Source organism: Camelus bactrianus, chromosome 10, assembly GCF_048773025.1.
Source record: "Camelus bactrianus isolate YW-2024 breed Bactrian camel chromosome 10, ASM4877302v1, whole genome shotgun sequence".
Taxonomy (NCBI): domain Eukaryota; kingdom Metazoa; phylum Chordata; class Mammalia; order Artiodactyla; family Camelidae; genus Camelus; species Camelus bactrianus.
This window is the reverse complement of record NC_133548.1, coordinates 57,829,900-57,844,753: the sequence shown is the minus strand read 5'-3', so window position 1 is coordinate 57,844,753 and position 14,854 is coordinate 57,829,900. Positions and strand designations below refer to the sequence as shown.

Sequence of the window (14,854 nt, the reverse complement as noted above, 5' to 3'; positions counted from 1 at the left end):
CCCAAATATCACATCAGAATCACCTGAAGCACTTATTTCTAGGTCTACCCAAGATTTGTTAGATCTGAATTCCTCAGAAGATGTCAAAAGCATCTCATTTTTAACTAACTTCCCTTATATTTCTGTTGTACAGCCATGTTTTGAAAATAAGGCTCTAAAGGACCAGAATTTGAAAGTAAAACTGTCACTTGTAATTGAAAATAATAGGTATATATTTTAAAATTATTGTTCAGTCTTTGTGATTCTACTCATTTGGTCTAAAATAATCTGATTAATGCAGCTTTGAAAATGTATTTTTTGGTTGCCTCCCCTACTCTTCTTACTCCTTCAAAGAAAAAGAATACAAACAAGTCATTTTATGTGCTGACTGAATGACTAATAAAATGGACGTGTTTTTATAAAAACCAAAGCATCCCAGAACACCTCTCCATTGAAAGCCATTCTGGTCTCTCCATTGTCTCTGAGACTACAAGCCTTGAAATGTTTTCTGGGTACCCTGCAAGATTTTCCAAGATACACAGTATAGCTTTCCCAGATAGAAAGCGACAGTCTAACTCTGATGGGAAGGGAAATTTTAATCCAGGGCACTCAGGAGTGATACCTAGTCCCAGACATGGGGTAGATATGGCCCAGTAACAGAGTACTAACAAATGGGGTAAATGGTTTTTGTCTCAACCTGCTGACATTCCTTTTTCAGACAGCACCAGTTGCCCTTGAAGCAGAAAAGAGAGGTGAAATGAAGTTAGCTCTCCAGTATGTCCCAGAGCCAGCTCCTGGTATGTAGTGATTTTCTGTCCTGATTTATGCCCTTTTCTTATCCCCCCCTTTCCAAGGATTTCTTAGGGTTGTATGATATTTTCAAAGGTGAAGTCCTAAATAAACTTACAGACTTAGGAGTGGTATAGACCAAACAAGTCAATCCACAGTTGTAAACTAGAAATTTTTCTCTTTTTTTTATTGTGGTAAAAACATACAGCATAAAAATTTTCTTAACCATTAAGCATGCCATTAATAGTGCTAAGTATATTCACAATGCTGTGAAACAGCTCTCCAGAACTTCTTCATCTTTGTATATCTGAAACTCTGTACCCATTAAACTACAACTCCCCTCTTCCCTTCCTCTCCAGGTTCCCCTTCCTGGTAACCCTATTCTACTTTCTGTTTCTGTGAGAAAAATTCTTTTTTTTTTTTCTGTCCAGGTTATGGTTGTTGTTTTAACTTTCAGTTCACTCTCCCAAAAGTTTGTGTCTGCACAGTGTGAATGGTCTTTCCTGTACTCAGAATTTGGATTTATTGACAATGCTGTGATACAAATAGAATCAGAGTGGGTTTTTTTGTTTGCTGGTTGGTTTTTTTTTTTTTTCATTTGTTTGTTTGTTTTTTGCCACAGGAAAGAATTCATATAAAGCCCCAAAGAAATTTGAGCTCATTTGTCCTCTCCTCTCAAAGTCTCCTTAGGAGAGAAAGCTTTCCCTTCCAAATTACTGATTGCATCCTTGATGTTAGGGCCTCAGATCTCCAGCGCAGTTAAGGAGCAAAAGACTGTCAGGAAATGAGTGTTAGCCCCCGCTGTCCGTTCCCATACGGTTCTTCTTAAGAATCTATGTGAATGTTATGACTGAAATCAGGGGTTGCAAACTCAAATGCTTTAGTCAGCAGGCAGCGCAGCTAGTGGGATGACAGACATGATGGATGGTGAGGACAGTGACTGAACTAGAGAAAGGCATTCTAATTCAGTTAAAAAAAAAAAAAGCCAAGATTGGAGGGCAAGTAAAACATATCCTATCCTTAGGCCAGAGGGCTGCCAAACCACCAACTTGTTACTTCTGGATCTTTCTAAAAGGCAGATTCTTTTATGTATAATTTATACCCTGTCATTTATGGTCAGCATGCATAGAAATTCTGCCATTCTCATTTCACATTTTCCCCACTATCATTTCTTGGCTAGGGGGCAGGGGCACTGTGTGTTGTGATGGGCTCCACCTTGTCTGATTTTTTGAACATGTGGTTTCTCCTCCCTGCAGCTTCCTCTTCTTCTCACCCTATCGAAGACTTAGATGATGTCCCATTTCCTCCATAAAACTTTTCCTGAATATATTTACCCTCATTAATGACATCATCTTCTAGAACATTACAGTAATAACCGGGCACTTCATTCTATATTACATTTTTATAGTCTTTATTGTTAATCTCTCTTTCTTAACTATTAACATTTCCCAAGGACATAGGTTTCTTGTGTTTCTGGTATATCTAGTGACATTCCTAGCACAGGGCTGAGTTCATTAGATGCTCATAAATACTGGCTGGTTGACTGATTGGGTTAACCTGTCCAGAAAAATATGGTAGTATTCCTCCGTCCATGTGCACCCAACCTAGTCAACAACTTCAGACTAAGCCAACCGCTCAGTGATTCCCTGTCCATAATATTGGCTCTTATATGTGTCTATACAGTAGTCCTGTAAAATGTGTGACTACTTTTGACAAGAAGAGTGACTATACTTTAACCAGTACCTGTTTTTGTTATTTTATACTCAAATATGTTTAAAATGCCTCCCATAAGCACCAGTTGATATTGGTATTAATATTTGAAAGTATATGCATTTCATTGAATAGTTTTGAATCTGACTGTGAATGGATGATTTACATACCTGATATCTATAATTGATTTTGTTGAACCAAACAAAACCCAGAAAGAATGATGTAATACCATGCACTTAGAATCAATAAAATTGTTTTCATATAGCTATCTGAGCTCAGTACAGCCAGACTTTGAAGGATAGAGTTAAGAATAGATATAATCAGTTGGTATCATAGCATCAAGCTCTAGCCAGCATCGCTGTGCCAGACCATTTTTAGATTGGCATCTTTGGATGCAGTATTGCCAAGAGAGGATTGGCAGTGGGATTTCATTTTCTGTCTTTTTTTTCTATTACAGGTAAAAAGCTTCCTACAACTGGAGAAGTGCACATCTGGGTGAAGGAATGCCTTGATCTACCACTGCTAAGGGGCAGCCATCTAAATTCTTTTGTTAAATGGTAACAGCATTGATAGCTCTACCTCCCTCTGTTCTATAATAGCTTGGCCCGCTGGTTGGTTTTAGTTCTCTGCATCTGTGATGCTGAAACTCATCATTCACAGTATAAATGAAATAACTTGAGACAATGATGACATGAGCTAGAAGGATCTGTGACATGAACCCTCCCAAGGCTTCGTTTAGTTTCAAAATCACAAAGATAAGAAGGTATACACACACACGTACACACACACACACGTATACACACACACACACAATTGAAACCAGAGAGCACATATTCATATATGTGATGTTTTCCAGGAGGTACATCTGCTGGTGAGGACAATATTTAGTACTAAAGAATTTATGAACTGTCTAATGGTAAGATGCCACACCCCTTGGCTCCTTTGTAGAGCACCTGTTTTGTGGCCCATTTGCAAATGGCTTTTTTATCAGCTTGTAAGTATCTGGGAAGTTATTTGCTAAACAGACCCATACTAATAGTTGGCTCATAAGAGCTTAAGACAGTTTGGGCTTTTAAGTGGCAAACTTTTTTCTCTGTTATAATAGGAATGCCTGGTATCTAAAAAATAGTAACTAAACAGATATAGTGTGCTGTCTTGTCTCTCTCTTGACTAATTTTTATCTATATAGATTCTACCACAAGCCCAGTTGTAGGTATTTAAGTTTATATGACATTATGTATGATTTTCCCTGTACATATTCTTCATAGATGTCAACTGGTAAGTTTGTCAGTCTCCCATTCCAAGACTAGTCTCAGACCTTGCCTTTACAAGAGGCACCGTAGGCTAAAGTCAATTCAGTTATTACTATAAATTAAATGTAAATGATTGCATATATAATTTATTCCCAGAGTCAAATCTAGCAAGTTGGAGATGTTTCTCTTCTTTTTCAATTCTGTACAAGACAGTTCTTAGGCTATCACATATAATCAGGAATAGACCATGCTTCCAAATTTTAAAGGAATCCTCAAACAATTGCTACATAGTAAACCCTTACTAAATGCAGACACTGAACTAAATTGTTTGCATAATATATAATTCTAACATTAGCCTTATGAAGTAGACATCACTATTCCCATTCTACATATGAGGAAGCAAGTGTCTTGAGAGGTTAAGTAAATTTCCTGTAACACACAGCCATTAAGTGGCAGATTCAGGATTCAAAGCAAGTCTGGTCCACTCTCATGCACACAGTCTTTCCAGCAGGATGCCCCACCTGCCATCACCATCTCTCCACACTCTTCTTTCTTCCAGTTCCTCCTGCCAGTCCTCAGTAGCTGAAGTGCACTGAAAGCACGAATGTTTACTATCTTATTAAAATGCCCTCACAATATTGTTCCCTTTTTAGTACCATCCTTCCAGATACAAGTAGGAAAAGTCGCCAGAAGACAAGAGCTGTAGGGAAAACCGCCAGCCCTGTCTTCAACCACACCATGGTGTACGATGGGTTCAGGCCTGAAGATCTGACGGAAGCCTGTATAGAGCTTACCGTCTGGGACCATTACAAATTAACCAACCAGTTTTTAGGAGGTCTTCGGATTGGTTTCGGAACAGGTAACATTTGTTACAGTTTTAATTTTCCATGAGTCAAATGCTTCTGGGAGACACTAGAGATTGGTTGGTTTGTTGCTTTGCTTCTTCCTAGTGAAAACAGATATTCTGCTTCTGTTAAGTGAAATGAATGAGTGAAGGAGTGTCAGACTGTGTGCCAAAGACTCTAGATGTGAAGATTAACAGGATGCGATGTCTGTCCGCACAAAGCTTAAGTTATTGTGGAGGGAAACAGAAAAGCCTTCATTGTTACTTATTCCTGAAACAACATTTATGGCCCTTCCTGGCTAAAAGTGTGCTTTGTGTAATAACAGTAACTAATATTTATAGAGCTATATTCTGGTCACTGTACTGAGTGCTTTATTTGCATTATTTCATTTAAGCCTCACAGCAGTTCCATGAGTTGTTATTAATGTTATCCCCAGAGAATCTGATGTTCCAAAAAATTAAGCAACAGCTAATAAGTGGCAGAGCCAAGATTCAAAACTGAGTCTGTTAGACACTAAAGCCACACTTCCTTAGAGATCACCTCCAGCGCAATACAGGAATCCTCTCTACTACTCCCTTATGCACCTGACAGATTCTCATCTACCTGTTACATAAACATGAAGAGAAATCATTACTCTGGCAGTAATGAGAATAATCCCACTGTTGTATGTCTCAGATGGTTAAACAGTTCTTTTCTTATATCGAGTCCCAGATCTGCCCTCCTGGTGATATTAAAACTCTTCCTGTCTTCCATTGGTAATTATAATTAGGTATTGACCTATTTTTTTCCCCTCAATGAGCTATTCCTTTCTAAATGCAAAGCTTCCCTCTTTTCCCAGGTAAAAGCTATGGTACTGAAGTGGATTGGATGGACTCCACTCCAGAGGAAGTTGCTCTCTGGGAAAAGATGGTAAATTCCCCCAACACTTGGATTGAAGCAACCCTGCCTCTCAGAATGCTGTTGATCGCCAAGATTTCCAAATGAACCCAAAGTCCACTGGCTTCTTCACTGAAAACTACTAAGCGGGTGGAATTTGATCTTGAAAATTTGACTATGTTGACAGAGATCCTCACCTTTTATCTACTGCCACTAACAAATGCTACACAGTATGTTAAAGTCAACCTGCATGTTCTTCTTTGGTTACAAGGCCCAAGAGATTTAAATAATAACAAGATGTTTAACTTATTCATGACTCCAACATTAAAGAAGATGTTTGAGAAAGCTAAGAAAATCAACCCATTGCTGCTGCCAAAGAAAAAGCTGCCAAAAATGAAAATAAAAATTAGATATAGGATGTTGTTAATAAGCAAATTTTTTCAGTTTGCTATCATGTGTTTCACACCACAATACAGTTAGGAGGGCCTGCCACTTGAGCATTGAAAACCCTTACAGGAACTGAACAAGTTGGTCATGGAAAAGATGACAGAAAGATACTCCTACAAGGGGAAAAACGGGTAGAATATCAGTGATGATAAAGAATTCGACTGTAAGAAAACTATTTACTCTGTAATCTCTATTGAAATATAGAATTCCATGTTAGGGCAATGAAACTGAATACTGCATGTATTTCTGCCTTTAGAAACTTTCCCTTTTTCCGGTGTTGAAGTCTCAAATGTGCTTTGGTGCCACCCACTGGCCATAGGTGGAATTCCATTTTTGGCTTAATTTTTCTCCTAAAACAAGTCTCATGCCTGTATTTTGTAATAGAGTTACCTGTACGTAAAAACAAAAACAAAAACCTTGTGTATATAAGATTCTGTTTTTCTTATAACTACTATATGAAAGCAGCATGGGAGTATTCACAGACATGCCTTGTAACAAAGTTTTAATTAGAATGTCAATTGATAAATTATACTGTACTTCCTATATGTATAATTTTCATGAAGTATTTTATAAAAACCCTTAGAATAAATTATTATATGATTTAATTTTATTGTCGAATTAATGTGACTTTTTATTTTAAATGAAATACTTCCTGTTAAGAATTCTAAACTGAGAATTCCCTAATAAGGCTAAAGAACTTCTGCTCTGAGTTAGTATTTCTTCAGTCTTTACTGCAACTCTGGACATCATTTCTTTAAGTGGGAAGCTTCAGCTATGTTATCAAGAGTAGAATTTCCTTTTCTAAAAAGTAGTTGAAGGTAAGTTAACATTTATTCTTAAAGTTTTCCACAGAGACATTTTTGGCGCATTTAATACATACAGCATTACTCTCCCTGAGAACCCCACTAGGTTGCCATTCTCAAGACAAGCATAGGATTTAATGTGGGTTTAGGGGAAACCTGGATGGTGGTGGAGAGAGTAAGACCCTACAACAGGTGTCTAACAAATGTCACTGAAAACAGCTAGAGTGCTTGCCTCCTCCCCCAAACAGATGTTAGAACCTTCAACCCACTGGTTGAGCCACTAACCTAGAACAACACCCTCCCCCCATTGTCTCTCAAGGTCTTTTAAGAGGATGTGTAATCTAGCTCTATTTCCTCTTTCTGTTCTGAATGTGGGGAGGAGCAAAATAAGCTGATTGGAGACACCCCTCCAAGGTTGATCTGGAACCAAAGCCCAAATCCTGTTACAGCTCCTGCCACTTCACAGTACAAACTACTTTCTCAGCCTTTTTTTCAGTTACTTGCTCAGCGATCTCCCAGCATCCAGTCAGCTCTGAAGCACTAATGAGATGGGTTCTAGCTAGCTCACGGAATTAAAGAAGCCCTGCAGGAACACAGGTTACTTTGGGGACTCAGTGTCTGGAACCAGGAACTCAGATACCGTATCCTCATCCTCAGGGGCTGGGAGATAGCACCACAGGCAGCATCAGTATCACAACCTCTCAGTTAAAGCACTTCTTTCTTTCCTAGGTTCAGCTTGCAAGAGCTCTGGGAGTAACTGGCCAGGCTTGGGTCATGTCCCCACCTATTGGACCACTCACTGTGGCCAGGAATGGATAGGGTAAGACCTTATGATTGAGCCTGTTTGGATTATGTGTCTACCCTGTGGCCAGGGAGAAGTGATTCATTATCAGAAGAATGGGGTATGATATAGACAGGAGCACTGAAGAAGTCAAGGGCTAGGCAACCATGCAATTTGTGTCTCCCTCTGGTGAAATTACTTCAAAATTCCATTATTTTAAAAACGAATATGTCAAAGAATCACTGCCGACTTTTTTCCGAGATGCCTAAATTTCCTCATCCACCATGACTGCTGCAGCTTCTAAGTAGATGGTGAGGATCCTGGCCGGCTCACATGGCCTAGAAGTCCACAAAAGCAATGCTGTTAGCCTCGGCTCACTTCCAGGGAGCCTGCTTGGACTTCTTTGCACATCTCTCATCCGTATTCATCATCTAAGTAAAAAGTCAATGAACATCTGCCTCCTCCTGTGCTCTTACTCCCATTCTAGGCTGGGATTGCTCTTCCATCTCCTCTCTCTGTCTCTACTCCCTCCCAGGCTCATTCACTAATTTCACTAGTTGGTTTCCACATTAAAAAATGTCCCCACATATTTAAATCCAATCACAGAACATTCCTGCCACCTTTTTTTGACTGACTTGTTCCAAAAGAATTTGTTTTCCTTCAGCTTTACAAAAAGAAGACTCTCACTGTCCATATTCCACACCTGAGTCAGGATGGACCTTAGATTATTGCACCCCTATCTTTATTCTTTGAGAAGAGTGATATGACTAATTTATTCACAATTATGTTAGCAGTTATCACACTGAATTGCTGTTTTCTATTTGTCTCCTTCATCAGACTGAAACATCTTAAGAGCTGGGACTGAAAACCTTGGACATAACAGTTTCTCAGTATGTGAACTGAACGAATGAAAGAATAAATAAGCAAGTGAATGAATGAAGTGTGAACTAAAGGCCGTAAGCTTTGGTATCAGAAAGATCTGGGTTTGAATTCTGTCTCTATCTCTTATCTCTGGGTGACTTGCGGCAACTTGCTTAACCTTTCTGTGCTTTAATTTTTTTGTTCCCTGTTAACTATAAAATGTGAATAATAATGCTTCCTTTCAAGAATATTATTAAAATCACACTGTAAACTGACTATGCTTCAATTTAAAAAGACTATTGTTAGAATTAAACGAGAGAAGATGTACAAATGCCTAGTACTATGTAGGGTATATAGAAGAACTCTGTAAATAGTAGCTTAAAAAAAGAGAAGTTAAAAGACTTAACAAAGACAAGTAGGGGGAACTCGTTGGTCACCACTAGGGAGAATGTTGGCCAAGGTTTATGACTTCAGTCTCTAGGAAAGGAATACACTGGATACCTTCAGGATCAAAGGCAGGTGGGGAAAAACCAGTAGAACAAAGAAAACCATGGCAGAGAGGAGCCAAAAGGTATTACTAAACTGTAAGTTCTCTGAGAAGAGTGATACATCTAACTTATTAATGCATACTTAGTATCTCACACTGTGCTATACGTTGCAAATGTTTGAATAAGTTAATGAATATTGATTAAGAACTTGTAAGATTCTTAACCTTGACAAGTAATCTATGGATTTTATATTACTTAAAATAATTTTAACATAGAAGAGATATAAAATATCCTTAATGTAGAAAATCTATTTAATCAAAGATATCATTGAGCATCCGCTGTGTGCATGGGACTTAGAAAGGTAGAAAAAGTGGGGAAAGCATCCATAAGCTCCTCAAGAAACAAGTGCTATTAACATTTTGAGTATTTCTCCTGCCTTCTTTTTCTTTTCCTAGGAAATACGTCCTGTGAATTCACTTTACTACATCAGACAACCATATATGGTAAGCAGCAAATAAAATATTCAATGTATGTATGGCCCTTTAATTTAAATGAGAGTGACTGTTCTAATTTTCTAGTCACGTGCCTCAACTTTACAAGTTGCATTTTAGTATATGAAGCTTCAAATTTCAGGAAAAGTGAAGAAGAGAAATGAGGGGGAAATTTAAAATAAGTTTAATTCACATTTTTTTTTAGTCTTGGAACCTACTTTCATAAATCCTAAATATCCTATAATTTAAGTAGTTATTAAAATTTGAGTTCAGGAGCTTTCCCTCGTCCTCAACCTTGCTCTCCCTGTATACACAAGAGAGTCAGGATTTGGGAAGTGAGATCCTGATCTTTAAGACCAAAGGGAAAATTTCAAACTCTTTTTTCAGATCTGTTTTGCTCCCAGTGAAATCTGAAGCATATAAAAATCCATCCAACATCTGTGATAACGCCCCTGCTTTTTCCTTTTTGTCATGTGAGAGAGAGATTAAGTCTAACCACCATAAACAGTGATTGCAGGAATACCTAACTCTTTTTTTTTTTTAATTTGTTCAATATCCTGGGTACTTTCTTTTTTTTTAATTGAAGTATCATCAGTTACAATGTGTCTGTTTCTGGTGTACAGGCAATATCCCAGTCATGTACATACATACCTATATTCATTTTCATATTCTTTTTCATTAAAGATTATTACAAGATATTGAACATAGTTCCCTGTGCTATGCAGCAGAAACTTTTTAAAAAATCTGTTTTTATATGTAGTGGCTAACATTTGTAAATCTCAAACTCCCAAATTTATCCCTTCCCACCCCCTTTCCCTGGTAACGATAAGATTAGTATGTCTGTGAAACTTTGTTTTGTAGATGAGTTTACAGTGTCCTTTTTTTTCCTTTTCTTTTAGATTCCACATATGAGTGATATCATATGGTATTTTTCTTTCTCTTTCTGGCTTACTTCACTTAGAATGACAATCTCTAGGTCCATTTGCGTTGCTGCAGATGGCATTTTATTCTTTTTTATGGCTGAGTAGTATTCCATTATAGAAATATACCACCGCTTCTTTATCCAGTCATCTGTCAATGGACATTTAGGGTGTTTCCATGTCTTCGCTATTGTATATAGTGCTGCTGTGAACATTGGGTGCATGTATCTTTTCGAATTAGAGTTCCCTCTGGATGTATATCCACAAGTTGGATTGCTGGATCATACAGTAAGTCTATTTTCAGTTTTTTGAGGAATCTCCATAATTTTTTCCATAATGGCTGCACCAAACTATATTCCCACCAACAGTGTAGGAGGGTTCCCTTTCTCCACACCCTCTCCAGCATTTATTGTTCATGGACTTTTGAATGATAGCCATTCTGACTGGTGAGAGGTGATACCTCGTTGTAGTTTTGATTTGTATTTCTCTGATAATTAGTGATATTGAGCATTTTTTCATGTGCCTATTGGCCATTCATATGTCTTCACTGGAGAATTGCTGTTTAGGTCTTCTGCCCATTTTTGGATTGGGTTGTTTGTTTTTATGTTAGTAAGTTGTATAAGCTGTTTACATATTCTGGAAATTAAGCCTTTGTCAGTTGTATCATTTGCAAATACTTTCTCCTATTCTGTAGGTTGTTGTTTTGCTTTGCTTGTTTTCCTTTGCTGTGTAAAAGCTTTTAAGTTTAATTAGGTCCCATTTGTTTATTTTTGCCTTTATTTCTATTGCCTGGGTAAACTGTCCTAGGAGAACATTGCTAAGATTTATGTCAGAGAACGTTTTGCCTATGTTTTCTTCTAGATTTATCATGTCTTGTCTTATATTTAAGTCTTTAAGCCATTTTGAGTTTATTTTTCTGTATGGAGTGAGGGAGTGTTCTAACTTCATTGATTTACATGCTGCTATCCAATTTTCCCAACACCACTTGCGAAGAGACTGTCTTCTCCATTGTGTATTCTTGCCTCCTTTGTCGAAGATTAATTGACCATAAGTATGTGGGTTTATTTCTGGGCTTTCTAGGAATAGCTAACTCTTTACTCTATGCTTAAATTTTCACTTAGTGATCATTATGATCATTCTGAATTTTAACGTTTTTAATCCTTTTTCAGTTACCTCCCTAACATACACATTTTCATGCCATTAAATTACCTATGAACATAATAATGTTTAATGTCTACATAATATTCTATTATATGAAAATGTGATAATTTTCTTAACATTTTCTTTTTAGGGGCATATCGTTTTCCAACTTTTAGTTGTATGAACCACACTACGATTAAAAAAAAAAAAAAACTTTGAACAAAATTTTTTCTTTCAGACTATTTCCTGAGCAAAGATCTTCCCAGAAGGGCAATCATTAGTTCAAAATGCCTAAAGATGTTTTAAGTCCTCAATACGTGTCATCAATTGACTTTCACCAACAGTGTAAGAAAGTACCTATTTCACTATACCCTTACCAGTTTGATGTTGTCTTAAAATAAGAAGTTTTTGACTAATTTGATAGGTAAAATGATATCTAATTTTAATTTATATTTATTGGATCACTGATAGGGTTTAATTCTTGGCCACTTCTGTCCCCTCATCTGTGAATTTAATTGTTCATTTCTCTTTCAAGATGCTAATGCTTTCTTGATTTGTACAGGCTCTTTATAAAAATATAAATCTATTGTCTGTCATATTTATAGTAGATATTTTTCTCAACTTGAATTTTGCCTTCAACATCCATTCAACACACATTTATGTGAGTCTCCCAAAGGCAGTGGTCTAGTCATCAAGGATGAAACAGAGTCCCTGCTCTTAAGGATCTCCAGGTTTAACAGAGGCAGGCAAGTGGGTAAAAAATAAGGCAATAAGGCTTTCACAAGGTCCACTAGAAGTGCAAATAGGCTAGAGTGGCTGCACTAAAAGAGGTGAGTGGTCAAGTCTACGGGTAGGGGCCAGGAAAGGCTTCACAGAGGAGATGATTCTTAACTTAGCATAAAACGCTGAGTATACTACAGTGACAAGGGACAAGGTGGGAAAAGGCATTTCAAGCAGAGGGAAGACCTAAAGACAGAGCCAGAATGCAGGTCAGCCAGGGGAACTTCAGTAGCTGGATTGGGCCAGGGAGTAAAATGTCAGGCAAGTCCAGAGGAAGAGAGAGAACTTCAGGGTCACATAATTTTTTAAATTATATATAACTTTAGATGTTCAACTAAGCCAAATTAAGCTTTACGTCATCTATCTCTTTATTTTATAATATTTAAGCTTAGAAAGTCCTTCCTGACCAGAGCTTTTATCCTTACCTTTATTTTCCTCTAGTTTCCATTTTTCATACTTTTTAAATTTTACTATTTACATTTAACTATTAAATCCATTTGGAATTGACTTTGATGAATATAACCATAAGCCTCATTTAGATCTTTTTTCTCTTTTAATGTTTATCACATCTACATTGTTCTTCTTTCTGTAACCCTGTTGTGCTAATAGGTAAAAACAGGAAGTGCTCAATATCTAATAAAATGTAATCCCAGCTGGGGACAATGCTAAAGAAAACAAAAAAATTTCACAGGTTCGTTCTTTCACTGAGCTGTGTTCAACACTACAGGTACAAACTCACAGCCATTTAGGGTCCTTACAGAGTGCTACTGCTACTTTGTATTTATAGATTGGAAACGTTAAGGAGCCAGCCATTTCCACAGACAGGACCTTATTCTCATGCCCACTGAAGCAGGGAGAGGGAAGAGGAATATGTCACTGCCAGTGTGATTTGTTTACTCCCACTAGAAATTAGGTGGAGTCAGGTTTCTTCCCTTGATGCTGGCTGGAAACCAAGTGGGGCTGGCATCTCTGTACAGTACAGGCCAGTCACTGGGCTGTGAGCTGAGACCTGTGATTGGTTAGAAAGGCAAGCATAACCTGTCCAGATTGGTTGTAGACTCCCCCTTGTTGTTACTTCATAGCATTCTGAAGACCTGTCTACCAATCACAGGGCTCCTTACTAGATGAAAAACAACTGCTAGGAAGTGCCAAGAGGCCCTAGCAACAGTGTGGCTTTTGAAATCTGTCAGGGGGAGACCGTGTAGTCAGTGGATAGTGGAGGAGAGTGCCGATGCCTCAGGAAGAGAGTGCCGATGCCTCAGGAAGAGACAGCTCTCAGGATGGACACCCCTCCCTCTGAAGAACCATTAGATAAGCAAAATGAAAAACCAGAAAACCAGGAAGAGAAAATGGAGTTTAAGGAACTGGATGGTCTGAAGGAAGCCTTGGCAAACCTCCGGGGACTGTCCGAGGAGGAGAAGAGTGAGAAGGCGATGCTTTGTTCCCGCATCCAGGAGCAATCCCAGCTTATATGCATCCTAAAGCGGAGGTCAGATGAGGCCCTGGAGCGCTGCCAGATCCTGGAGCTGCTCAATACAGAGCTGGAGGAGAAGGTGATGCTGGAAGCTGAGAAGCTGAAGGCCAAGAGTGAGCATGCCCAGAAGCTGGAGGAACGCTTTATGACCCTGGCAGCCAACCATGAGTTGATGATCCGCTTCAAGGATGAGCACAAGAGCCAGAATGTCAGGCTGAGAGAAGAGAATGAGAGACTGAGGCTGGAGAATGACCACCTCTTCAGCCAAGCTCTGAAGGACCAGGAGGCCAAAGTTCTGCAGCTCACCGCCCAGAGCGAGGCCCTAGCCAAGGAGCTGCAGACTCTGAAGCAGAGATGTGCTCAGGATGCCTGCCAGGCACAGGCGCGAGAGAAGGAGCTGCTGGCGCTGCAGAGGCAGCAGACCTGCGCCCACACCAAGGAGACAGAGCAGCTGCGCAGCCAGCTGCAGAGCCTTGAGCAGCAGCATGAGCAGGCCATGGAGCAGATGGCGAAGGCTGAGCAGATGCAAAGCAGACTGAACCAGGAGCTGCAGGCCAGGCTGCAGACCGTTACTCATGAGAAAGAGGAGCTATTGCAGCTGTCCATGGAGAGGGGCACGGTGCTTCAGAACAAGCAAGCAGAGATCCACCAGCTTGAGGAGAAGTTGGAGACGGCTGATGTGGCCAGGAGACGTGCCTTAGAGCGGTTTGAGCAAGAGGCCATGGCTGTGGACAGTAACTTGAGAGTCCGGGAGCTTCAGCGCAAGGTAGATGGGATCCAGAAGGCCTATGATGAACTCAGGCTGCAGTCTGAAGCCTTCAAAAAGCACAGCCTAGATCTTCTAAGCAAGGAGCGAGAACTCAATGCCAAACTCCGCCATCTCTTTCCATAAAGAAGCTTCTGCCTCCTCTCGCCTCTAATTTAGAATTCAAATATTTGTGCCTTTGCATAATGGCGAGAGTAAAGATGGTATTCCATTTATTATACTTTTAAGTACAAAAGGCAACTCAAAGAAAAACTACTATGATGTTGTTGTTGCTATTGTTAAAGATAACACTAATTTTCAGTCCTACTACCTAAAATACACAAGTTACCAAATTTCTTTTTGTGCCTTTGAAATCTTCCTGTTTGCTGTCAGTTTCTCCACCTCCCTCATAGCTCATTCATTCTCAACCTCAAGTATCTTCATATTCTCAACCTCAGATATCTTCATAAGA

The 14,854-nt window shown here is 39.0% G+C and overlaps 2 protein-coding genes across 25 annotated transcripts in view; both read left to right on the top strand.

The window, feature by feature from the left end:
- SYTL2 (synaptotagmin like 2) overlaps nt 1-6,504 on the top strand; it is a 127,840-nt gene extending 121,336 nt beyond the window's left edge. For all 24 annotated transcript variants that reach the window (XM_074372777.1, XM_074372776.1, XM_074372778.1 and 21 more), the window contains 4 exons: nt 698-776; nt 2,936-3,035; nt 4,385-4,590; nt 5,415-6,504. In XM_074372777.1, coding sequence (XP_074228878.1) covers nt 698-776; nt 2,936-3,035; nt 4,385-4,590; nt 5,415-5,560 — 531 coding nt within the window. In that variant the 3' untranslated portion in view covers nt 5,561-6,504. The remainder of the gene's footprint in view (nt 1-697; nt 777-2,935; nt 3,036-4,384; nt 4,591-5,414) is intronic.
- Nucleotides 6,505-6,655: 151 nt separating this feature from the next.
- Nucleotides 6,656-14,738, top strand: CCDC89 (coiled-coil domain containing 89). The gene has a single exon (XM_045509038.2). It carries the CDS (start codon nt 13,417-13,419, stop codon nt 14,527-14,529), a length of 1,113 nt encoding a protein of 370 aa, XP_045364994.1. The 5' UTR covers nt 6,656-13,416; the 3' UTR covers nt 14,530-14,738.
- Nucleotides 14,739-14,854: the final 116 nt, after the last annotated feature.

Excerpts from the sequence above, each read along its gene's own strand:
- CCDC89 (XM_045509038.2), top strand. The coding sequence starts at position 13,417 with ATGCCTCAGGAAGAGACAGCTCTCAGGATGGACACCCCTCCCTCTGAA.